Source organism: Microdochium trichocladiopsis (assembly GCF_020744255.1).
Source record: "Microdochium trichocladiopsis strain MPI-CAGE-CH-0230 chromosome Unknown B0I36scaffold_4, whole genome shotgun sequence".
Taxonomy (NCBI): Eukaryota; Fungi; Ascomycota; class Sordariomycetes; order Xylariales; family Microdochiaceae; genus Microdochium; species Microdochium trichocladiopsis.
Window position 1 is genome coordinate 934,931 of NW_025763547.1, and position 24,611 is coordinate 959,541.

Consider the following 24,611-nt stretch of genomic DNA (forward strand, 5'->3'; position numbering starts at 1 on the left):
CACTGCGAAATGAGGCGGCAGAGCACTGGCACGCGCGCCCCAACGGCGACGCAGCCTAGCGTCAACACCAAGCAACACCATCATGGTTCATCCTGTCATGTTTCCATGGTGGGGTCTCGCAGAGCGGGCCAGCCCTTCCCCTTCAGGTAACGGCAGCAACATGAGCCAGGTGTCTGGGCCAGCAGAAATCGCATCTCCAGCAGCTGCGCAGATCCGACCACGGACTTGCGGCCTCCGCGCGGCTCACATGGGCAGTGTGCACTCGTCGCGGCCCGAGTGACGCCGGCCATCATGACCAGCGTTCCCGGTCATGTGGACTGGAGCTCCAGTGTCCGCATCCATGGCGGCGCTGGCGCGTGGTCTGGTCGCTGCCAACCTGCACACCCGCTGCTTGCTTGCTCCTTCCCCGACGACAAGCAAAAGCGCGTCCTTGTCATTCATTCCTCATGTCGTCTCGGTGAGGCGCGAGAGAAGAAAAAAAAGGTCATCCTCCCTCTTCTTACTTAATGGTCATCGCTATCATCATCATGCCTTACTGCCCACCCTCCAACCCGTTCGTATATGACATGTTGTAACGATCCTCTCATGGCCGCCATCGTCCCGCACTTTCTCCTGCTATCATGACACGTCCTCTCACGCACAAAGATTCTTGTCATCATCATCATAACCATCACAGAGAAGGGACATGAGGCGACGAACCGGCATCGAGGACCTTAGGGCATCCTACACCTACACCCAGACCATCGGCCCGGCCTTTGCCGTCCGCCATCCATACCCCCAACATCTGGCCTTCTCAGACACGACCACAGCAAGTAGCTATTCAACGGCGACGACTGCCTCTTCCCATGGATATGCTCCACGCTGGCGGCGACCAAGCCGAAGCAGTGCCGACGGCCAATATGGCCAGAGTCCGCCGTTCTTTGCCAGCGTCTGCGTCCAGACGGTTGACCAGCTCCAGGAGGCCGCCGCGGAGAGCTTCCCCGGGAGGCGAGGCAGTCGTTGGTCTCACAGGACGGCGCTGATAGTACCGGATCTGAGCTCCGAGATCTCGCGCAGCGTGTCATGGAGGTCTGCCGGTCCTCTTGTCGTGTGCTTCCGCGTCCGCAGGTACGACTATGGGGCAGATCTGCGCTTTGACGATGCTGCTGCGTGGCGGCGTATTCGGCAGCTGGCGGCGGAGAAAGGCGCTGACGGCGTCGAGAGGGAGATTCGCGGGATGGAAGGACGGCTCTTGGTGTGCTGGGTCGTGAGTGAGTATCTCCTCCAACAAGAAGCAATGCCGTCATGTCATTTGTTTCTATAGCTGACATTGGACCAACAGAGCGCCAGGGGAGGATCATAGATCCCAGACTCGAGTTCCCTCATTCTGGCGACAACGCCTTTGAGAGGAGACGAGAGCGGCGGGATGCGAATTCAGCTGGCTTGTCGTCGTTGCTGGCGGGTCCGTACAGCTACAGCCGGGATTATGACATTATCAATGAGCAGAACCCGCTTGCTTATTTGTTCCTGCCAAATCCTTATAAACTGCCGCCCCGACGTTGAGTCAGGCCAGGTGTTCTTGGTTCACGGTCCAAGACATTGATCGTATGCAGAGAGCTGTTGGTCGCGAACACAACAGGCAGCGGGTTCACAGCTCGGCACCGTCATTGCGCAGACACCACCAACGAACGCTCCAGCTCCAGTTGGTTCCAGCAATGTCTCGGTATGAGCCTTCTTCCACATCTATTCTGGGGCTTTCCTTCACATACAGCACTTCAGTGGGACGGTATGGGCAGAGCACGAGGTTGGGGTTGGAACCGGAGAAATGGTCTCATCTGGGGAGCGTTTTACTGGTCGCATATTATGCATTGTCATGGAGTTACGGGACATCATTAGCTAGAGCTTATACCCATCTTGCGTGTGGATCATTCAATATATGGTAAAACGTTGAAGAAATGGCCGCGGCGTACATTCAGGTTCTGGGGCTCAGATGGCGAGATACCGAAGACTCCTGTAAATGATCTGGGAAAGAAATTCTGCCCCAAGAGTGCCAAGTTGGTGAAGGAAATGGACGGTTCCCATCGTGATCGCACGGGCAGAAAGCAGAGGGGAGAAGGAAGGGCTAGTACGACGTTGGCGTGATCACTCCGCGTCAAATAGATCCCATCTCCTTCGTGATCCCAGTATACATGACCACGGAATACTCAAGGACAGACTCTTCTCGTAATATCTGTCGAGAGTCGTCTCATCTCGCCGCGAGCAGTTGCGCCACGTCCCTCGGGGCCGCCTAACAATGCTACTAGGAGAGGCGAGTTCCATCCGGGCCGGCTCTGAAACAGAAGACAGCAAAGTCACGACACCATCCCAAGCCATGACGCAGGAAGAGGAAGCAGGGTTATTCCGTACTTAGTGTATATATATATTCATATGGAAAAAGGCTAGGTTGCTATCCAAGCCCAGTCGCGCCGCGCGTGCCAAAGCCACGACGTTCTCTCTCGAGTCCTTTGTTTTTTCGCCCAAAATTAACTGCACTATGATTTTCTTCTTCTTTCTCCAAGTCCAAGTTTGAAAAGTCAGCAGCACTACCGCCTCCTCTTCCTCCTCTGTCCATTTCCCCGCTCGCCTTCAGCAGCAGCAGCAGCCTCCGCCTCCTCCTCGACGACAGGGGGCGGCTGCACGACGCCTCCGTCGACAATGACCTGCTCGTCCACGCGGGCCTTGATATCCTGCACCGGCCGCCCGGCGTCGTCGCCGCCGCCCGGGGGAGCGACGTACTCGACGCGCTTGTACGTCGTGATGCGCGCGACGTTCATGTCAAAGTCGTAGAAGCGCACGCGCCGCACGAAGCCGCCGTACCCGCCGTACCCCCCGAACCCGGCGCCGCCGGCGTAGCACATCCACAGCTCCGGGTGGATGACTTTGGTCTGCTTCTGCTCCTGCTCCTGCTCTCCATCTCGGGGGGACTTGTCTGACCGCTTCCCTCCCTTCTTGCCCCCCTTCCCGCCTGTCTGCTCCGCCCCTTCTTCCTCGTCTGGCGGCGAGGTCGACGAGAGCATGCAGTACTCGTTGGCGTGGTCGTGGCCGCACCCGACCATCACGACGCCCTGCTCGACCAGCGCGTCGCGGAAGCCCGAGTTGAACGTCGGCGCCGTCACGCCCTCCCTCCACTCGCCCACTTTCGGGTTCTCCGGCAGCCCGTACTCGGGTAAGGGGATGTGGATAAAGGCCACGTCGAGGTGGATCTTGGTGTACTCCTTGTGCTGCTTCTTGAGGCCCGACGCCGTGCGCGTGAACCAGTCAATCTGGCTCTGCTTGATCCAGTTGTAGCCCGGGAAGTGCCGCTCGTCGGGCGAGTACGAGTGCGAGTCGAGCAGGTATATTGTGATGGCGGAGTGCTTGGACGCGCCCTGCGCGAGCACCTCGATGTAGTAGTTGCCCACCCCGTCGATGTCGTCCGGGCCGGCGACCGACAGCGAGTACGGAAGCTGCTCGATGAGCGCCATCTGGGTCGCCCGAGACACGGCCAGTCCTTCATCGTCGTGGTTGCCAAAGATGCACACGTACGGGATCTTGTGCTTTATCAGGAGCTGGGCATATTTGAAGATGGCCTAGGTGTCGTCATCGCCGTCGTAGGTTTTAGCCAATCGAAGTCCATTTTTCCATTAAAGAATAGGTGCAGCGTGCCGCCGACTTACCGTCTGGGCGTCTGGCGCCGTATCGCCATTAACCTGGTCGCCGCTCAAGACGACCAGATCCGGCTTCTCCTCCTCCAGCATGAGCGAGACAAAGTCCAGGGTCCTCGGGTCGGCGAGGCACGGCCCTCCGGCGTACTCGTTGGGCACCGGGTCTCGGCAGTGTCCCACGCCGGTGCTCAGGTGTATGTCGGCAAGCTGCATGATCTTGAACCTGCCGTTCTCCCTGACCTTTGGTTGCGGCTTGACGGGCTCGACGGGGCTGCCGCGGCGCACCGTCAGGTGCACCGACTCGGCCTTGGTGTCGAGCAGCAAGGGCGTGCCCTGGATGTGCCAGCCGTCGCGCGCCTCGACGGCGTCGTCGCCAAACAGCGCGTCCACCGCCGTCACGGCCTTGTCCGAGTCGCTCGCGTGCCGCTTCTCCGACCGTAGGATCCATATCCCAGCCGGCCGCGACTCCCACTGCTTGTTCTTCTTGTTCTTGTTCTTATCTGCCTTGGTGTCGTCGCCATTCTCGGACGGGTCCCGCCTGCCCACGGCGACGTCGACGACGACGCTGTCCTCGCTGGTCAGCTCCTCCTCCTTCTTGCGCTGGACATGCAGGTACGCGCTCGCAAACCAGCTCCTGCCCAGGTAGAGGTCCTTGTCGATGCGGTGCCAGACGGCCTTGTCGAGGTCGCACGACGAAAAGGGGTTCGCCGAGGAGCACGTCGTCAGCGTGAGGTCGGTGACCACCAGCCCGTGGTGGTGCTGGGGCATGTACTCGTGGACGGCATTGGGGAGGACCCGGTAGTTGCGGTCGAGGATGAGGATGACGAGGAATGTGACGACGGTCACGCCCGCGAGCTGGGTGATTGTGCGCACCTAAACGCCGAGAGAGAGAGCGAGTGTGTGTTCTTGTCAGTATTGGTCCCGTCCTCGAAAAGGGTTTGTCTTGTTGTCCCCACACGGAGATGGTCGCAAGGGGGACGGGACGGACGACCTACAATGCGGCGGGTCATTGTGGGAGCTCGCGCTCAGGCCAAGCAAAAGCTTGAGGCGGCGCCCGGTTTGTGTAGTGATATGGCAGGTGGGAAACGACGGCTGGCTGCTATGATGGGCACGGCAGCATCTTTTTTGAGTAGCGGTGGTTTCGATCGACAGTGGTGAGGAGACGATCAGGAAGTGGAGCGAGACTGTCGAGGTCGGTGGTTCAGGCGATGCTTTCGGCCAGTATCTAGGACGCCTGGGGATAGACTAAGGATCTTTCTGGGGCGCGGATGGTGAGAATCTCTTTTGACGGGCTGGCGATGATAGTGGTGGTTGTGGTTGTGGATGTGGTCGTGATTGCGGGCTCTGGGAGCTCAGAAGGGTTGGAAGTGTGGGCATCATGGGCTTGGGGAATACCATCCATCTGGCACAGCTCTATCGATTAGCGGGAGGGGTCTAGAACGTGCCAAGAGAGCATGTGGTTTCGGCGCTTACACGAAAAGTAGCTGGCCGCGCAGGTGCCATGGATCTCGAGGGCCGCGTGGAATTGCCAATCCAGTGGAATGATGTTCTTTTTCCCAAGCCAAGCTTGCATACGTAATTACTGGCCTGCTTTCGTCGTGAGCTGGGCAGACGGGCATACTGCGTACGCTAGGCTCCTGGAGCCGGCATGCCAGAGCACCGTGACCCACAAGGCGGCTTTGCTGATCGCGGCCGGCCGGCAGGGTTGCCAGAACAAACCAACCTGGGAATTCCGGGGTGCAGGAAAAGTGGAACTCGTCGCAACGAAATGCTGTTTTCAGAGAGACGGGACGAGCCATACATAATAATAGGTGGGTGACAACAGTAGAGCAGGCGAGATCGCGTGCAAAAAGAAGAAACAACATCACCAAAGCTTTGACAGCACGTGCTGAGCGTTGGCGGCATCACAAACATGACGCGTCCGCCAAGCTTTTACTGGATCGTTCTTGCTAGACACCGCATTGCGAGAGGAAAGGCTATTGCGCAAGCTCTGACTTGCTTGGTCTAGGATACGACGACATGTCAGCAACTTGAATCTGCGTCAACGATCAACAATTGTTCTCCTTCAGCCAAGCATCACCTAACTACCAACCCAACGGTCTCCTGGATTAGTTGGCTTGTGCAAGGACCAGAAAGTGAGTTCGACGAGAATTCCATCGTGCTGGCGAGAAATGCCTGGACTTGACAGGCACACGCACCTTAGATGTCTTTGAGAGATCAACATGAGTCAATCTCCCGAGGCCAAGTACCTTTCAGCATCTACCTCTACCGCACCCTGCATCCCGCACTTTGCTCCAGGCTACGTCAAGGGCTTCCAAGGATAGAACTAGATATGCGCTGCCTCGTCTGATACTTTTCGGTCTGATGCATCCGCACTCAACATCGTGGCCTCTCGAGACATTACCAAATGCTTGCAAAGCGGCTTCAAGATGTGATTGGCTGTACTTTCTCTACTTCCACTTCTAGCACATTTTAGGAGTCGTGTGTGCTCGCTGGATGCGTGATCTCGAGGCGTGGACCCGTCCCAGATGCATTGCCCGAGCCGCACGTGTCACACAGGATCAAATGTGGCTACACAAAGCGAGAACCTTCTTGAGGAAACTGTCACGATTCGGCGTTTGTCATGACCCGAGGCCAAGACGTGATGACCTGACCAATCCAGGCCCATTTAGTCCTCTGTCTTTGCAGAACTCCCGACCACGTGGTAACTTGTCCGCGCCACCTCGCGTATCGCTCAGCCCTACAAGCTGATCCCTGTCAATAGCAAGCGAGTAGCGAGCGAGACAGGTTCAGTCCGACACGGTCAAGTAAATGCCGGCTATCTCCGACATTCAAGCAAGCAAGGTGAACCGATGACCCCCCCTCGTCTTTTGGCGAATCGTCCCGACTGACACTCCTAGATGGCTGCCTCTTGTTCACCTTGGCCTTTCGGTCTCCGGCCGTGTCCGCAAATAGAAACCTGACTGCCTGCATACCTGCCTGCTTACCTGCCTGGATCGGTCTCGCAAGCGCCAGCCATGTAAGCCCATGCAATGATCCTACAGGCCGTTGCATATCTGGGCAGTCACTCTCGAATACCCCGTCCCCCCTGCTTTCCCGTTTCCCAAGAAGAACCCACGCCTGGGGTTTCCTGGGTAGACCCCTCCCTCTTTGCTCAGACTGGAAAGAAATCCCTCTCTCCCCTCCCGAAACCCCGGACCAAAGTCCCAAGGTGTCGGTAAGCACCCACACCATTATCGTAACGCAGGGACCCCTGCAGGCGCCCTGCTGACGTTTGCCACACCACCACCACAAACATAAGCTGCGCAAGAGCTGTGCCCCCGGAGACTTTGCGCACGACTTGGAAAACGGGCTGGCTCATTCGAGCGAGGTGTCACATTCCAGAAGCTCGCACTCGCGTCCTGCGCTAATGAGATGCCGTCGAGCACCGCGCAATGCCCAGGGACAAGACAAGAAGACGCATGAGGCGAGTAGCTAGCTGGCTTGGCTTGCTCCCAATGCAATTCCTCTCACCTGCTTTCGCTGACACCCGGCCCGCAACAAGAGATCCAGACCCCCGGGACGGTCATTGTCAGTGGGAACACTCTACACAAAGATCACGTTTGTACAATTACAAAAGCAGAGCAAACTTCACCCAACCGCACCGAGATTCCAAATCCCCATGACCGTCCCCCCACGGAGGAAAACCACAGAGGTACACAACACCCACACAAGTTTCCCCCCACGATCAAGGCAACCCGGGCGTGACTGACTCTCCTACCTTACCCGTGCATGACTAAATAATCTGGGGCTTCTTGACGGAAGCCTGAAAAAGCCCGGCCCACGAAACGAGCCAGGGTGTTCTGATCAAAAATGCGGCCAGAATGTGTGTGAACAGTTGCACACCCGCAAGACATGCGGTCACGCTGACACACTCTTTTCCTTGACTGCTCACTGCTCACTGCCCAAAAGGGGAAGTGGGCGGTGTGTGTGTGCGGATGTAAGTCAAGTCGCTCGCGCGGGTGCAGTACCCTCTACTCTCCTCCGCCTTTGTCCATGCACTGTTTGAGGGGGGGAGAGAGAGGTGGCTCAGTCATCACACAATTTGAGCAGGCAGGCAGGTAGTCACAGTCACAGTCACAGTCGCAATCGACGAAGCAGAAAGCACACCATCACAAGTCACATTCCCATGTGCTCCTGCTGCTGCTGCCGCTGCTGCTGGCCATTTTCTGGAAACCAAGGAGAGAGATCCAGCCAAAGCCCATTTCTGTCCAAGCCAAGCAAGCGCACGAGCACACCCATGCGTACTTACGCACTTGGTGTATGTACACACGCACACTCTCACCCTCATTCCCTCTCTCCTCGTCAAGTCACGAACCAACTACGCCCACTCATCTGTCTCTTCCCCCTTTTGGAATCACTAGCACCACCTGTTCATGCGGAGCGGGTGATGGAGGAGTGGTGGTGCTACTAGTTCCGCATTGACAGTGGCGGAGTTGGTGTAACCACACACTCATCATTGGTCACCCTGTCATCCCCCCTCCCCGGATGAGTCGAATGTGGTGCCTGCCTGCCTGCCTGCGCTCACAGACAGATGTATACATCCACACCTTCGTCTTCTGAGTCGTTGTTATCCTATCTGGGGACTTCCTTTGGGGGGAAGAGGCTTGCAGGGGGGTTCATGCAAGTGAAGACGCCTCCTCGCTCTCTCTCATCTTACTGGCCGTTCCGGGTTTCTCTCATCATCAAAAACACCACCACCACCAACGCCATCCCGTATCCAGCCCAGCTGGTGACCCTTTGTCATCGTCGTCGTCGTCGTCGTCGGAGATCGCCGAACGACGGGGTCGAGCGGCTAGAGCGTGTAAGCCACTCTGTATACGACGGTTCCGAACAAAGCGAGGCCTGACTTATTGTTGTTCTTCTTCTTCTGCGAGCAAAAGCCACATCGCCAAGATGGAGTACTAAGACGTGTACAGAGGACACATTCAGATATACGCACAAGTGCACACAAGTACACACAGAGCAAAGCAGCTTTCATGCGCGACAAACATGCAGAGGTGCAAATGTTTCTTTGCAATAACCGTGTTTGGTAAGTGCCAAGACATTTGTCTGTGTGTATTCAAGGAGAGCTTGTAGATGATATGAAAATGCGCAAGGGTATCCGCCAGGACATATGAAGGAGACAGATGACGAAATGCCGAGACCAAAACACCAAAAAACAAACAAAGTATGCCACCCCAAAATGCTGATTATGCCCCTTGAACCCTTCCCCAAAATGCCAAAGTGTGACGACCTTTCCCACTTCAGAGCCAGCCTTTGATGATGAAAGGAAACAGACAGTCCTTGTCGTTGACACAGTGAAGAAAGAACAAATGCACCGCCCGCCCGCCACTTAATTCCAAAACGCCAGGTTGTATGCAAGACCCAGAGACAAGTGCGATGCTTCATGTACTTTTGGCACATGCTCGGGTATGTAAGGAGAGGAAGAAGGGAAAGGGAGAAATCCAAAAACAGAAATACATGATGTAGTCGTGCGCCATTTACTCCTTGGTGGGGAGGATGAACCGGACCTTCTTGACCTTCTTTGTGGGCTTTGCAGCAGGGATGTCTATAGGCTGTGTCTTGTATGCATCGGCGAGGTTCTCGAGGCTCAAGCCCCGCTCGCTCATGGTCTCCTTCTCAGGCTCTTCGTCGATGGACCAAACGTCAGGGCTTGGCTCACGCCACGAATGCCGCCGCGTCAAAGCAATAGTCTGGGAACGGCCGCGGAAGGGGCGACGAGGAGGAGCAAAGCGCTTGGATGGCCGGTGGCTGAGAGAGCCGACATGAAACGTGGGTGGAGAGAGCAGAGCCTCAGGTGTCTTGGACAGAGGCTGGCGAGGTTGGTCAAAGTAAGTCTCGAAGCCAAAGGGCAGAGGCTGGCTGGGCTGGAGACGGATGTAGTCTTCATCGTCGTCATCGTCTTCATCGTCATCCAGGATGGCGCAGTCGGACCGAGACGAGGGCTCGCTTCCTCTTGGCTTGTACTTTTTGAGGCCATCCAGAGTGGAGGGGCTGATGCTGCGGACGTACTCTCTGGGGTGGCTGGCGTCCTCGATGCCGGCGTCGAAGTCGAACTCGAATTCGAGCTCCTCGTGCTTTGGCGTAGGAGGCGTCAGGAAGTACGTCAAGGGGTTCTCGTCCTGCAGCAGGGGCATGTCACCCTCATCGTCGTCGGTGGTGAAGCAGTCGTCGTCGAGAGACGGTGGCATCTGCCCCGGGCTCGCCGGCCAAGTATCAGACCGCACTGGTGGGGGCGTTCCAAAGTAGGTGAACGTCATTGTGTGTGTTTTTGTTATTGTTTTTTATGCCTGCGATGGACCGCCGGATATGGTTGTTTCTTTGCAGGACTTCACAGGCTTGTATAAAATATATGCGAGCCTTTGAGGAAGGGCTTGCCGGGTTGGGACCGGCTCAGAGAGTTTCTTTGCCAGGAGAGGTCGGAGGAAGATGATATGGTTCTTTTGGACGGTAGTGTTGAGGATATCCCGACCAGGAAATCTGATGTAATCGGGCAAAGATATGATACGGCAGGGAGGATACAGAGCGGAAGGGCGATGCAGAGTGGCGATGCGGCGTCGTGCAGATATATACGACGCAGGCAGCTTCCCGTGCCCGTCTGATCCCGGCAGGCAGAAGGAGAGCGAGACGGCAGGAGCGGCCAAGCCCGCGTGCCCGGTGTGGATCAGGACGGCATCACCAGGGCCCCCCTTGTGCTTGGGGCCAGCCCTGTGAAGATCCAAGGCTCTCAAAGGTTGGCAGCTAGGGGCTGGGAAGTTGGAAGCCTGGTGGGGACGGTGGTGCAGATGGTGCATGGGCGGGGTGGGCCTGTCGGAGCAGGGAGGGCGGATATAGCGTGCTTGGAGCCTCACGGCCGTGAACCTGCAGCGCACATCCCAAAGAGGCATCACGCGTCAGGCCATTGGCGGCGGGTGGTGCGGCGTATCAGGCCTCTCACACGACGCTGCGGCATCACGTTGAGCCACTGGCGGCGGATGGGTTCGGGTAGTAGGCGCAACGCGCGCCTGCTAATGGCTGGATGGCGGGGGGCTCAGGTAAGCTGATGAGACATCACTCCCACCCTCCAGGATGGGTCCCCAGTGGCCATCTGACTTGTGATGGCCTCCCCCTCCCGTGTGCCGTGTGGGTAGTGTGGCTGGCCCTGCCTTGGATGAGCCTCGTTGAGCACACGCGTGCTGATCGCCGCGCAGGTGCCGAAGGCGCCGCGAGTGCAAGCAACATGCCGATGGCGGGGAAGCGTGCGTGCGCGGGTGCTCCGAGTGTGATGCCATCAGCCGTCCCCTCGTCCATCCGTCTGCAGCGGCGAGGCGGCGACAGGAAGGCATGCAGCGTACCTTGCAGGGCGCGCGCTGCACGATGCGCACGGCTGTTGGTGCGATACGCCGGCGGCGAGCGATGCCGTGCGTATCGAGGGCGGTCTGGATCCGGCGACAAAAAGAAGGCGGCCGGAGTGGAGATGCTTGGGCGAGGGCATCGTGGGTATCCTTGGAAGTTGGTGACATCGTCAAGCCTGTCTGTACTGTCTGTATGTCTGTATGTCTGTCTGTCTGTTTGGCTGGCTGGCCGGCCGGCGGCCACTGTAAAAGGGACCCCCATTAGGCTTCAATAGTGCTCGGGACTGACCTCAGCAGGCGTTTCGTCATCGTCCATCACGAAGGGCTGCAGGCCGAGGATTACGAAGCAGCCAGTGCGGCGTGCATGCTCGAGTTAGCTCCACCGAGGACGGCACACGCGTGTCTCTGCAACCCGACAGCCAATCTTGAAGATGGACGACGAGGTGCAGGACGGCCAAGCCCGGGCAGGTCAGCCGTGGCTGTCTCGAGCTCCGAAACACTGCGCATGCTCGTTCCAGAGGGCTGCTCGTTCCAGGCTTCATCGTGCTTGGAGGCACCCTTCTCACTGCCTAGAGCTGCCTAGCCCCGATCACTCACTGATAGAGCCCGCCCTTGTCCGCCATTGTCTGTCTGGATCTGGATCTGCATTGTGGCTTGCTTGGCCAACTCTGAAGTCTATCTGATCCTCGTGTGCTCTGCCTGTCAACGTCCCTAGCGCTGTCGTGCCAGCTTTAGCACGCACAGCTGATTAGTGCCCGGCGCCATCTGCTGGCCCCCGTCCCGATCAGGCAAGCCACCCCTGCACACCCTCTGGGTGACAGCTGCGGCCCACTGCGCCCCGCTGCGGGGCCCTGCAGCGCTGGACACAGCCAGTCAGATGACCCTGCCTGCCCTCTTCCGGCCACTGCAGGGGCGCCACTCCAGGGTTGCTCCTTGCCCGCCGCCAACCACACCTCAACCGCCCGCCTTGCGCATTCGTCCTTCAACACAAAGTTTGCATTCACGCAGCATTCCAAGACACGCCGTTGCGGCAGCCCTCACTGCGCACTCGCTACTGCACGGAATACAGTACATTGTTCAGACGAACCCGCACACTGCCGCCGTCCCGCCACTGCTAGGCTTACATTGCCGGTGACGACATTCCATGATGCCCGTTCTTGCGGCTGACAGGCTCCTGCCCTCCCAGGTCAGCCTCTCCGGAGCTAAACTTCAGCATCCTACGCTTTTCAAGCTGGTGGCGTCCAATATTGGGCCCATCAGTCCTAGCCTCGTCCCTTTTCGCAGTGACTCGACCAACACATACTCGAATGTAGCCGGCGTAGACACCATCAACAACAATCACGGCCACTGCAACCCCGCCGCGCCGCACGGGCGCAACCCTCTCACCTGTTAGCGCTCCCACCAGGCGAAAACACCTGTCTGATCCCGAGGACCCTTCGTGCTGCTGATCGTCCCTCCCTTACCTGGATGGTCGCGGGCTTTCGTCTCGGCGCGAGAGTCGCGCGCCTGATACGTGAATATTATCCAGTTCTCCAGGCTGACCAGTCGGTCGTCGTCCTCGGGCACTGCAAGCCCCCGGCGGTGGGAACTGTGGCGATGAGAAGCTCCTCGTGCGGTTTCGATGACGCTGTGATTTTTGTTTGTCTTCCTGGTTGATTTCTGCCAGCCTTCTGGTCAGGCTCTCACAAGCCAGCCCCAAGAATGAGCTGGGTCCTGTTGTTGGTGCCGTACTCTCCACTTGGTCCCGTTGGTTGAAGAACAATCCCGCCGCACATCGGTGCAACACGAGACAATCGCCAACCCACTGGCTCTTTGGGCGACGATCGGATTCTGAAAAGTCGATATCTTGGATCAGGAAGTTTTATCCCTTGGCTGGGTCTACTGCCTCTTTTTAACACCCGCGATCTCGATTGCCCCACGTGAGCCTTGTGAATATGTCTCAAGGCTCGGTGTAGTGTTATGGGGACTCTATAGGCGCTTGCCCGCCTCACATGAGTATGTGGAGGGTCCTTCTCCGGGCCCTCATCTGGTCACCGCCAGTCTCTCGAGGTCCGCTCTCATGATCGCATTTGCAACTTTCCCATCACCCACCCCGGGCCTTTTCCTCCTCTGCTGTGACCCTGAAGTTGGCCTGTTTCCTTGGAACAGGAAGCAAACCTTGTCGATCCGGCCTGCCTGATCGTCTACAACCAGGGAAGTAAATGACCCATGCACCCTTCCCGCTGGCTCGCGTGGCTGGACTTTGTGGACAGGTCATGCCTGTCTTCTTGTGGCCAGCTATACTCAGTCGTGAGTCGAGTGTCTTGGTGAGGCTGGGCCAGATCCACATCACGAATCATGTTGGTCTGTCATGCGGTGGTATCGCATCCTAGCGGTGTACGCGCTTCTTCCAAATGCTGCAAAATCTGCACAGGTGCAAACCCACAATGATCAAGGCTGGGAAGTAGTCACGCATGGCAATCAGTCGTGCCCAGCCACTTCGCTGCCGCCTTGACTTTTCCCCCTCTTCCGAGTCTGGGTCCGGCGGTCGTGTGTTCACGAGGCACGGAATTCGCCGCATCTTCTCGAATCCGAGAGCATAGAAGACCTGCGTCGGAAACCGACCGATCCCTTTTCTTCTCCAGCATCAATGCAGAGCTATCCGGCTCGCCGCCACCTAATGGCAGAATGCTTAGCCGCAGGGGCCGTCTGCGAAAAGAGAAGGGACCTCTGGGCTAGCGAACGCTCGGAACAATAGAGTCCATTGTCAAAGCTTTCTTTAGCTTATCGGGACGGCGCGCGCGAGCCAGAAAGCGAGGGAGCACCGAGGAGTGGACAGGATAAGAAAGAATAGAAATGGGGAGAGTTCAATCAAGGGTGGGCTCATTCTCCTCGTCTCGGCGCCTACTTATGCCGCACTAGACGGAGCACCGGAGCTAGCTAACGACTTTTAGTGCCCGTTGGGTAAGTAGTTTGACGATCCCTTCCCCTCCCCTCATCAGGTTGTTGTTAGCCTGCGTGCTAAAGTAGTCTGTGGAGGTGGAGGAGGAGAGATATGCAGAGCAAACCAAAGTCTGTGCCATTGGGGGCCGTGGTGGAACCCTATTGCTTTGTTTTTGCATTAGCCGCCGTTGGCGGTCTCTGGTGATTAGAGACAAATTATGCGGGACTCGGGTGTGTATGGCTGTTTGAGGAATTCCCACCGCGACGATTCCTGTATGTTGGCGGGAAGACCATCCCAGCGAAATAGGATGTGACTTGGTTCTCTGTGTGTGTGTGTAAGCCATCATCATCATCATCATCATCATCATCATCATCAAAAGAGGTTATAGCGGCGGTCTTCGTGCAAGCATCCAAGAGTGTGAACAAGAGAGAGATAGAGAGAGAGAGTGTGTGTGTGTGTGTGGAACGCCTCAAGTTGGGAGGGGTGGCTGGCGGCGATGGTTATCTATCAATTAGCGATCTGCCGCGTTTGCCACGCTTTGGGGTTATAATGGGACGACGCGATAGTCGCGGCGCATGGTGTTGCATGTAAGTCTTCGGGGGCATGCAACATTTCGGCTGTCGGAGTGCGGGGAGGTAATCGCAGCAGAAAAACGTGTCATATATCCAAAAGCGCCCCCCCCCCCGCCCCCGCCTCTTGAGGACCATTGGGATTTTGCTCGTCCTCGTCCTGTTTATGCCCGTACAAGCCTAACTATCCGCAGATGCTTTGCAATGCCAGTTTTCTTTTGGTGCATTTCTTTGAGTACGTCTGTTTAAGGGGGGTGCCGCTGCTGGTCGGGTAGTTGAGTCTTGCTCCAAGGCTTCTTTACAAGGGTTGGGTTTTTGGAACTTGACATGAGGCCGGCGATTGTGAGGCGCTCTCTTCAGGGACTACTGTACAATTGGGAAATTGTTTGGAAATCGTGTATCTTTGGGACGATAGAAAGATGGCTTTGAGCCTCTTTGCCATGGTTTTCGTGAGATGGCTCTCAGTCACTTCTTTGAAGAGAGAGAGAGAGCGAGAGAGAGAGAGAGGGAGAGAGAGAGGGGGGGAGAGAGAGAGGGGGGGAGAGAGAGTGTGTGTGTGTGTGCGTGTGTGCGCGCGTGTGTGTTTGATCGCTTATCCATTTCCAGAAGGCGATATTCTCGCATTGATAGTCCGTTCTGCAAAGAACGGAAAACAGCATACCGCGCGGAATTCTTGATTGGGGGAAAGGTTCCCTCTCTATCCACTTCTGTGCTCGTGGCTCTCCCAGTGCTTGTCAAAGCCACGATAGCCTCGTCGGCGAATGCTCGGCTGGAAGAGAGCCTATCGCTAGGAGGTTTGCGCATGACATCAGTTCAGCCTTGAAGACCCTTGCAATTGGTTTTATATATAGATATTACGCGGATTAGGGCTTGTCATCAAAGACTGACCCGATCATGCGGAACGCAAGCGTACTAGAGAGATGGGGCCGGTTTGGTATGGAGCAGCCTTTTCTGTGGAATCGTGGGACGAGTTTATGATGATGCAGAATTGTATGTTGATTTGCAAGAGCACAAGGCTCGCATTTGCGGCGTTAATTCGCACTAATTATATTCGAGAGACTTGCTAGCGATCAGTTATAAAGCCAGCTATTGTTTACGAGTCCACCCCAACAGCTCCATGACTGGTGGCAGACGGAAGCCCACGGAGGTACGGCTTGGGACGATTCTGCCAAGGCGGGTATATGCTGCAGTATTCCCGATTCTTCTCCCTGCCGTGTACATGCCTTTCCTCGCATGGATCCTGGTAAATTGACCGTTCGGATGCCAAACATTTGCGTGCTGTCAAGAGGCTAACGTGTCGATACATCCTTGTTAGTAGAGCATGCCGACCAAAGTCATGTGGGGTCCAGGAATCAACAGAATCAGCGGTGGAATCTGGAACATAACGCGTCTCGATCGCTCAATGAGGGGCTTCAGTCGGATGTTGAATTGAATGGCTCCGGCTTCCCGCATGTGTTTCAAGTAGCTTGGTTGGACGACGAACGGACGCGGAATCCAAGTATACTTGACGGTGGCCTCTGGTGAAAAGCAGAGGTGATGCCATAAGCCATGTTGAATGGAAATCGCTTGCCTCGAGGCCTGAGACAAAGAACTGGTGAACACAGAGCTGCTCGCGTAACAGCCATCAGGATGTGATTGAAACATGGTCCGGCCCTTTTCTATGTGCCACGACATCTGACCATCTTTGATATATGTGTCATGCATCTTTGGGCTTTTGCAATGGCCTGTCTCTCGCCAGACCTGCTGTAGCAATTCCTATCTCGCGACATAAACACAAGGTGGTCGAATTGTCCACGCAGAGTGACGTCCGGATCTTCGTTTGGACTGCTGATTCTGTCAGAATTCAGCAGCTAGGAGAGTAGTCAACACTTCCAAGGAGCTGATAGTTCAACTCGGTTGACTGGCAAGACAGGGCTAAGTCCCATAGACGTGGCCCAGGCGGGATTCATACCCTGGTAGTCATACGAGGTGGGAAAGAGGGAGAAGCGGCCATGGGACACCAGAAGGCAAGCCTGTGTATTTCCCTGATAGATACTTTGGTACAAAAAGTCACGAGTTACAAAGATCTCTGAAGATGTTGATGACCACCAGATGACTTTGTATCAGTAAGTTGGCAACAACGCTGGATACAACTTACTCGTGGTCGCCATCGCATCGCGCTGTCTCCTAAGACCACCCCCAGCAAGAAAGTCCGGTTGTATGGTGGTGAGCCGGCGTTCACAAGATAATTCGTACCGCAGCTCGAAACATTCGCGTCATGCTGCTCCCTCTCCGGACTTCGCTTGTGCTTCGATTTATTATTCTCTCGTTGGATCTCATGCTTCGCAAAGACCGCACGCGAGGACACAGACACCCTTGAAAATGAACCGGCCGGTGTGTTTGGCGTTCACTAGGATTGATCTGGCGCGTATTGTTGCACATATATCTATGATGGTCAGTAGTGTTGACTTCGTCGTCGACTGGAGCAATCAGTGTCGGGGCGGCGTGCTGCTCCCACTGTACCTTTTCCAAAGCTCATATACATGTTCGGTCTAGGCATGCTAAAGCGGGAATAGTTTGGGTTTTTTTCTGTCTTTTTCTGTCCTTTTCTTTTATATATTGAAAGCAATTTCTCAGTCCCCTGTTAAGGGAATGATGCGGCAGCCATCTCACCATATACTTTCCCCCTCGGAAGAATGAGTTGTTGGGTACAAGTGCACTACTTCCGAAAGGCTACATTCAAAGCCCAGGGTCTGATATGCAGAAAACGTCTTTGCCACTGTTGATAGCATACCCAATGAACGACTTCGGCGTAGTGATCACGATGTGTCCACATCTTGCATCCATATCAACGTGGGACATCGGACCGTACTTGGAACAAAAGGAAAGGAAAACGCAGATCAAGACCACTCAGTCGGTCCGGAAGTGATGTACATAGCTGTGTATTTCTGTTCGGCAGGCTCTTATCTCACTGGCAAAAGTGTTGGAACAGTGACCGAAAACCCAGTAAGTCTTGTAGTAGTTTTCAAAATGGAGCAACTTGGCATAGCACATAATTGTCAAAGCATATGGGCCAGAGTGACCGTGCTCTCCGTGTCACATTCAGGAACCGTCAATCCCGTTCCGTTCATTGCTGGCCGCCCAGGAACTCATCTCCACGAGCTCGACACATTATGATACCTAGGTACGTGTAAGAATGTCTTCCTGCCCCAGAACCCCAATGAGGGGCCCGAGCGTTGCCGCGGTCTAGACGGCTGGACCCTGAAAAGACAAGCCTGGCTGGATTCGCACCGTCGACCGCAATCAGCCTGGCCAGATCCCATCCTCGGTACGGACGTGTGGGTATGGGCACGGGTGGGCTGGTGGAACGGCCGGTTCGGCGTTTCCACCGGGGGCTTTTACCAAAGCGATACCCAGCCCCTTCTGCAGAACAGAAAGCGACAAGGCAGGGCTCTCGGGAGCCTAGTTATTCTGTACTGGCTAATCAGTCAAGTCTGGGACCATCGTGGTCCCAGACAATACAACAGTAGTGGCTACAATCACGAATATGTACAGGGCCTACCGAGCTGACGCGAGGTAGATCTGGACGGTGGCTGAAGCACCATCGACTGACGTGTGGCTCAACTCTGCCCCGTCCTTAGGTATATCACTGGACACGTTGGTATGTTCACCTCGTGTGTCACAGGGAGTTGAATAGAACTGGTGTGGCTGGCGAGATCGATGTGGGGAAAAGGCGGTGAGCACCAGGCTGAAGCTTGTGGGAGGCGTACGACGGCGGATGGGCTGGTGGAGGCTGGCGTCCCGTCGCCGTTCACGTCCGTCCCCGGAAAACCCGGGCAGGACATTACACTGTGAGGGTTGCAGGCCGTTCCGAGCGGGCATCGTGAAGAAGAGGCTGCTCGGGCACCAATCAGGTTTTCTTAGCCGCTCACGTATTGACCAGGAAGGACCTGCCATATGCCATATGGAACCATCCAATCGAGGTGGGGGAGAGCCAGCACGGAACTGTGCTTTCTCCCTTTGAGCATCTCGATCTCGAAAGACCCGAGGTTAGACGTCTTTCCTCGTGCTTTGGGCGATAGCATCAGCATCGCCACCAGGCTTGCGCGTGTGCACCAACGGCGACGGCAGTTAGGCATTGGCGGCTCTGGGACTTTTCCTCGGGCAGTACGTCTGCAAGAGCCGTGCCCAAGCCGAAACAAAGTGAGGCGGGCTGATCAGCGGATTGGCCTTGACGGCGATTATCGGAGGGACCGCCGCGCAGAAGGTGGTCGTCTGGGAATATGAAAATGCGGAACACAGAGTTTTCGTCCCAGTCAGCATCGGGCATTGATTGTCGTTTGTCGCCATCCCTGGCCGGCACCTCCATATCGCGCACGGGTGTCATAGAGAGGCGAGCCTGTCGAGGATTGTCAGCCGGGAAGCGAGGCCGGGAGTGGCCGCTTGCACTTGCTGATTGCTCCATTCTGACGGGACTCTCTTGGGACAGAAGCACCAGACTCGCGATAGCCGGATGGTCTGCGCGACGAGACAGCATGCTGCGGGTATGTACAGCAAGTCTTGTCGTCGTCGTCGTCGTCATCACATTAGGCCATCCCTTGCAATGTCTGGCGTCTTGTCTCGAGGCTGGCCGCCTTTAAGACGACGAACGGGGTAATCAAGCGAAGTGTCGGCGCTGCTAGCGTGACGATCGGCACCGGATCCCTGGAAAGCCAAGCTTGTGGTCGGTGCTGGACTGGTGGACTGACTGGAGCTGGCGGGCTGGCGGGCTGGCTGGCTGGCTGCTCTCTGAAGGATGACATGCAGGCAGGCAGGTGTGACTGGCAGCGCCTCGCCAACCAGCTCACGACAGAGATGCAACATGGCCGTCGAGCAATCTCGCGTCGCCGGGCCATTCACAAGGCGCACAATGGGCCACCACGGCTGCCGTGGCCGGCTCTGCTCATCATGATGCTGCTGCAGTGCGTGGCCATCGGCCCTCCACCGCGCGCCTGCCGTGACACCACCTGGAACGCTGGATGCTGATCTGACTGGGCGCCTGTGCAGCGTTGGCTTGCAGAGCATGCGCAGTGCCAACCAACCTGTGTGGCGAGCACGCCTCACCTAGCCAGGCCAAGTTGGATGTGTCCCCAGCATGCGTGCCAGACATTCATTGCTCGTCTCGCGCCGTGGGTGGCAAAGCGGGCACGAGAAGGGCAGCAGTGCGTGGCGTTACCAGTCCAGGACGCACGCACGCACGCACAACACTGTCGACGACGACCTGCAGAGCCATGTATCGTCCCTAGTCTATGCACTTGATGCTTACATGGCAGATGACAGTGCGACGCGGGGGGCACCAATTGGAACAGTTGCCAGTGACATCAGTATCCTCGAGGGCATTGCTGGGGAGCAACCCTCGCGGGCATCGTGAACAATGACTTCAGCGGGCAGGTGTTCGTGCTGCTGCCGGCCCCAAGGAGGCAGGCAAGAGTCAAGACTCGTCCGTCTGTCCAAGGTAGGCTAGCGCTTTTCTTTTTCCATCGAGCGCTTTCTTTGCTTGGTGCATTCATTCCTGTCCTGCACCTCTGCTGCAACCGCGGAGCGCGCTCGCCAATGGGACGCCGTGCTGGGCCGAGGGCATTGGGCCATGGGGCAGCCCGCCCGCGACATGCAGGCGCCTTCTGCATGGATGGCATGGCATGGCTCCCCGAACGACGTGGTGCGCTGGCAGCGCCATGGCCCATCCCATCCATTCGTTGCGGATTGATTGTGCGCGTGCGAGTTGGGCGCTGGCCGGCCCCGTCACGATCCAGTCCGCTCCCGTTCGCCCCGTCCTCGCCGGCAAACATGGCTTGTCCGCGACGAGAGACGACTGGCAAATCCAACAAGTGGACAGGCAACAACCCTCCATCTGGCGATGGCCTCACCCATCTCTTACGGCGGCAGCTGCCTGGCAAGGAGCGTGTCCTGCTGATGGTCGACCTGCCCGAGGACAGACAGCATTCATTCGCCGCGCCAACAACAACTGCAAAAAGTGGGTGCGGCCCAGCGCCGCGGCATTGATACCCAAGCCTCGCAACTGTCCAGTCAGCCCCAGCCAATCCATCTTGGACCTGGGACCTCGCGGATCTGCTCTCGCGGATCTCGAGGTACATGCTTCGAGTACACACATACATGCCATTCTCGGTGGGGGAGCGACTGGTTCTGACATGGTGGCACCCTGATGCTGTCTGACGGACGGTGCGACCAGCGTACGTGTCAGGGTCGACGACGCATGAATCTGCGAGCACAGCACGGGCCTTTGTCCTTCTGGCTGGCCCCAGCACGGCGCCGATTCGCTTACCCTCATGCGTGTCAGTCGTCCACTTCAGGCGCTGTTTCATCCTAGACACTTCCACCAAACCAGTGCCGCCTGCATGCTCTCGTGGACTGCCAGCTTGCCAATCGCTCAATTGCCCAGGCGATCAGCACACAGAGAGAGAGTGAGAGAAAGAGAGAGTGCGTGTCCAGCAAACGAGACAGTATGACTCTGCCCATCAAATTGGTAGCTCCAGCCAGCAGGCAGCCAGAGTCACCACTCACTGCCTGGTCCTTGTGGTGATCCGAGACGCTGACGGCTAACTCGACGACCCCCTACTCCGGAGTCACTGACTGTCTCGTGGCAGGGTCGTGCCAGCCCAGTCGCCAGCCCAGAGTTTCCACCCAACCTTACCCGCTCGAGCCCGCCCAGCTAGGCCGTCTAGTCTCCCACCAGCGCGTGGCATATCCATCTTCTAGAAGCGCGGCGTCGCGTCTGTGGGCTCTCGTGGGTTCGCGCTTCGACGTTGGCCCCACGTTGGGTGCCTGGACGGAGCCACGAGGTGCTCTTGGGCAACAGGAGTTGGCAGGCTCTTTGTCACAAAGGCCGTCGCTGCTGCTGTGTGGTGAAGTGATGGCTGTCAGGCCAAGGCGAGCTGTTTGAGACCCTGCCCCCGGGCGGCGCCCACCCCTGCAACCACTCAACGCGGGCGCTGACAGGGCTCTTTCCCCAGGCTGAGTGCCCTGGCGCGCTGGCTTGTATCGATATTGCCCTATCGATTGCCCACCCTTGCAGCAGCATTCCATGCCACCCGCTCCATGCTCTCTCCCGCCCGCCCGCCTAGCAAGAGTGACCGCCCACCCACCACCCACCTCCTGCCCATCTCCCCACTTCCTGCCCTTCGTGTCTCTGCTCTCCTTGCCAGCCAGACCCTTCTGTTCTGTCCTTCTCCAAACACCTCACCACAGCTCGGCTTTGGCACAAGCACTCTGCTTTGCTCCCTGACACTTTCCAAAAAAAATTCAAAGACTACTCACTCTCCTCGACATCGTCACGACACCTACACTGTAATCGCCAGACTCAAGCCTCTTACTGTACACGAAGCTCGTCTTGCTCTCCGGACTTTTCGACTCTTGTCGATTCTCCCGTCCGGCGCCGAAACCACAACCAGCTTCTCCAGCCCTGTCGCTCACACGTTGCTATTCTCAGCCCAGCATAAGAGCAATTGCACTGCAGCTGCTTGACCCGACGGAGACTGGCCCGCCCTAAGCCTTGACGGCTCCAACCCTCCTTGGGGCATATCTGCCCTCCCATCGCCATTCCTCGCGTGTCCTCTGCGCCAGAGTGGCAAGACCCGGCAGTCCCATTGCCCAACATGCCTCGAGACCTGAGTCCTACCTCTAGGATCGCCTACTGTGAGGAGGTCAACGAAGATGATGACCCTATATCGAGGCGGACGTATGCCAAATCCGTCATATCGCCAAGCCCGACCAAGGAAAGATCTAATACTGGCAGATCAAGGAAAGGCCCCTCAGGGCACTCACCTTCGTCGCCGCCATCGTCATACGACGGCTACTCGGACGAGGATGCTGCTGATCAGTTGTCAAGACGTGAGCTCGTCAAGTCAAGACCCAAGGACTCCCGGAAGAACAGCAAGTCGGGGCCCATCGTCGTAAGCAAGCAGGGCCCCCCGAAACGGCCAGGCGTCCGCCAGTCAAAGACGACTGGCCACATTCCTGGTCGGTCGATAGACGAGGCGTCATACTACGGTGTCCCCCAACATCCACAAACTATCGTCTCTCGCCCGCGATCCAGGACTCGTCCAGAGAGCTATTATGGCCAGACTGCCCGTCAGAATCAACGCGGCCCGCCGATGTCGCATTCTGCTTTCTATAATGGTCCTCCCCCGCCGGGCGGGTTCGCTCCGCAGCCATTTGGACCCCCGAGCATGTTCAATGGCCCGCCACCGCCCCATATGAACCTGCCGATGCATCCGGGGCCACCGGGACCTCCGGGGCCACCTCTTGGGCACCCGCCTCCCATGGATTTCCATGGCGGACCCCGCGAGCTCTCAGCTCGATTCGGACGCCCACAATCCTCTATGGGCTTTCGGCCGCCCTCGAGCTACGAGCCCGAGCCCATGCTCGAGCGTGGAATCCCGCGCAAGCCCTCTGTCTCGAGGAAGATCAGCAAGGATCACGATGACCGCATGAGAATGCCGCCACCGCCAGCACGGCCAGCTTCTGCGCGGCCTTCAATAAGCGGCGGTGACCGCCTTGTCTTCAAGGCTCCTCCTCACGGTACCATGAGACGCAAGTCAAGGCCTCAGGTTCTTGACGAGGACGAGGACGATGAGTTTGACGAGGAGGATGACATCGTCTACAGGCCAGATCCTCGCCGCATCTCATCTGGCTACGGATCCAACGCAAACCCATTTGCAAGCCGTCGTAACGACAGTTATGAAGAAGAGTCAGACGGCGATCTTTCCAGCTACAAGAGGGAACCCGCGGCTGGTCATGCACGCCGCAGGAGCTCTCAGTTCCGCGGAGGCCTGGATGAGAAGACCCGCAAGGCCATGAACTATCAGGACGGCGTCATGACTCAAAGCCATGGCGCGCCTCTCACCGCTGAAGCTCTGAAGTACATCAAGAATGGCGGAAGCACTCGTTCCACGCGGAGCACCGAGAGTCGAGACGAGAGTGACTGGAAACACTCTGCAACCACTCGCACCACCCGCTCCAGCAACGAGGAGGACGACATCACGATCAAGCTTCCCAGAGGAGGCGTCATCGAAGTCGGCGGGGCCAAGATCACATGCGCTGCTGGTGGCGATGTTAACATTGGCCGAGGCAATCGTCATGGCAGTGATCGTGCCACGGAGCGTGATACTGCGACCATCAATGATGAGGACGAGGAAGAGGAGGAGGATGATGATGACGACTTCCCCGAGCCCAACTACAGGCGCAAGAGCCGGACCATGCGCACGCAGAAGCGCCTTCCCGCTCCCGAGCCTCACGTGGGATCGTATCCTCGCAATCGTGATCCAAGGTCAATGACCCACCCGCCCGCGCTTGCGCAGGTGCCATACAACAACTATGCGCCAAGCAGCTACGGCTCTGGCCGACGTACACCAGGACCGCGTGGCGGCCAGCAGGCTGGCGGCGTCTATGACCCATTCCCATTCGTGCCGGCCTTTGATGACGAGGACGAATACGAAGATGATCATTATTACCCTCACCCACCGGCCTCGGGCCCGGGCTACTACAACCCTCAGTACAACTACTGAGATGTTGAAGGAGTAGGATGCCAGATTGGTAACGATGTGCATCTTGAGGGAGGTCCTCTGTTTACGGTGTTCTTTGGCATTCTGCATTTCCTCTCTTATACGTTCTCACGAATATTTCATGAAGCAAGCGGATCTGTTTACATTTCTCTTCATTTCTGGCGGGCCCGCTTGGGGCTCTGCCTTTCTTCTTCAATAAGATCTCAATATCGCTCATCGTCCTGATGTGCATCTTTTGTTGTTAAACTCCAAGGGCGAGTGGTTTGCGAGCCTGTCTTGGCGATCTATGCGCTGCACGAGCACATGAGCGAGGTGGATGCATGAAGAGACATGGCTCAGGTCAATACGTGTTAATATGTGGCAATCCTGTCTGCGAGAATGGCAACGTCAGACGATATTCTGTTTTTTATGCATTTTGTTTGATGGGCTGATTCCTGCCAGGCATTCTTGGTGCCCTGTCATGTCTCCTTCGGACTGTATTTCTCAATGGCTCTCTCATTTCCTTCTTCACTTCTACTGCCGCACCTTTGGAGGTGGTGCAA

The 24,611-nt window shown here is 57.0% G+C and overlaps 10 protein-coding genes across 10 annotated transcripts; 5 read left to right on the plus strand and 5 right to left on the minus strand.

The window, feature by feature from the left end:
* Positions 1-685: 685 nt before the first annotated feature.
* On the plus strand, positions 686-1,542 carry B0I36DRAFT_361599 (uncharacterized protein; the record flags this gene model as incomplete). Its single annotated transcript, XM_046158505.1, has 2 exons — positions 686-1,250; positions 1,322-1,542. 2 exons carry the CDS (start codon positions 686-688, stop codon positions 1,540-1,542), a joined length of 786 nt encoding a protein of 261 aa, XP_046013670.1.
* An 835-nt stretch (positions 1,543-2,377) lies between these two features.
* On the minus strand, positions 2,378-5,148 carry B0I36DRAFT_320145 (Metallo-dependent phosphatase-like protein). Its single transcript, XM_046153515.1, has 3 exons — positions 4,658-5,148; positions 3,675-4,535; positions 2,378-3,587 (listed from the first exon to the last, which is right to left on the minus strand). Exons 1-3 carry the CDS (start codon positions 4,670-4,672, stop codon positions 2,562-2,564), a joined length of 1,902 nt encoding a protein of 633 aa, XP_046013671.1. The 5' UTR covers positions 4,673-5,148; the 3' UTR covers positions 2,378-2,561.
* A 1,799-nt stretch (positions 5,149-6,947) lies between these two features.
* Positions 6,948-7,447, plus strand: B0I36DRAFT_320146 (uncharacterized protein). The gene has a single exon (XM_046153516.1). The coding sequence runs from the start codon at positions 7,097-7,099 to the stop codon at positions 7,325-7,327; it is 231 nt and encodes a 76-aa protein (XP_046013672.1). The 5' UTR covers positions 6,948-7,096; the 3' UTR covers positions 7,328-7,447.
* A 1,737-nt stretch (positions 7,448-9,184) lies between these two features.
* B0I36DRAFT_348000 (uncharacterized protein) lies at positions 9,185-9,841 on the minus strand (the record flags this gene model as incomplete). The annotated part of the gene is made up of 1 exon (XM_046156635.1): positions 9,185-9,841. One exon carries the CDS (start codon positions 9,839-9,841, stop codon positions 9,185-9,187), a length of 657 nt encoding a protein of 218 aa, XP_046013673.1.
* Positions 9,842-10,790: 949 nt separating this feature from the next.
* B0I36DRAFT_320150 (uncharacterized protein) lies at positions 10,791-11,228 on the minus strand. The gene has a single exon (XM_046153517.1). The coding sequence runs from the start codon at positions 11,176-11,178 to the stop codon at positions 10,975-10,977; it is 204 nt and encodes a 67-aa protein (XP_046013674.1). The 5' UTR covers positions 11,179-11,228; the 3' UTR covers positions 10,791-10,974.
* A 3,576-nt stretch (positions 11,229-14,804) lies between these two features.
* On the plus strand, positions 14,805-15,475 carry B0I36DRAFT_101265 (uncharacterized protein). The gene is made up of 2 exons (XM_046147718.1): positions 14,805-15,020; positions 15,074-15,475. Exons 1-2 carry the CDS (start codon positions 14,950-14,952, stop codon positions 15,351-15,353), a joined length of 351 nt encoding a protein of 116 aa, XP_046013675.1. The 5' UTR covers positions 14,805-14,949; the 3' UTR covers positions 15,354-15,475.
* Positions 15,476-15,647: 172 nt separating this feature from the next.
* Positions 15,648-18,251, plus strand: B0I36DRAFT_430216 (uncharacterized protein; the record flags this gene model as incomplete). The annotated part of the gene is made up of 4 exons (XM_046162529.1): positions 15,648-15,677; positions 16,562-16,635; positions 17,469-17,515; positions 17,694-18,251. 4 exons carry the CDS (start codon positions 15,648-15,650, stop codon positions 18,077-18,079), a joined length of 537 nt encoding a protein of 178 aa, XP_046013676.1. The 3' UTR covers positions 18,080-18,251.
* Positions 18,252-18,285: 34 nt separating this feature from the next.
* B0I36DRAFT_320154 (uncharacterized protein) lies at positions 18,286-19,111 on the minus strand. The gene has a single exon (XM_046153518.1). The coding sequence runs from the start codon at positions 19,089-19,091 to the stop codon at positions 18,594-18,596; it is 498 nt and encodes a 165-aa protein (XP_046013677.1). The 5' UTR covers positions 19,092-19,111; the 3' UTR covers positions 18,286-18,593.
* A 1,176-nt stretch (positions 19,112-20,287) lies between these two features.
* On the minus strand, positions 20,288-20,667 carry B0I36DRAFT_320155 (uncharacterized protein). The gene has a single exon (XM_046153519.1). It carries the CDS (start codon positions 20,658-20,660, stop codon positions 20,412-20,414), a length of 249 nt encoding a protein of 82 aa, XP_046013678.1. The 5' UTR covers positions 20,661-20,667; the 3' UTR covers positions 20,288-20,411.
* A 1,309-nt stretch (positions 20,668-21,976) lies between these two features.
* B0I36DRAFT_101278 (uncharacterized protein) lies at positions 21,977-24,229 on the plus strand. The gene has a single exon (XM_046147719.1). The coding sequence runs from the start codon at positions 22,162-22,164 to the stop codon at positions 24,070-24,072; it is 1,911 nt and encodes a 636-aa protein (XP_046013679.1). The 5' UTR covers positions 21,977-22,161; the 3' UTR covers positions 24,073-24,229.
* Positions 24,230-24,611: the final 382 nt, after the last annotated feature.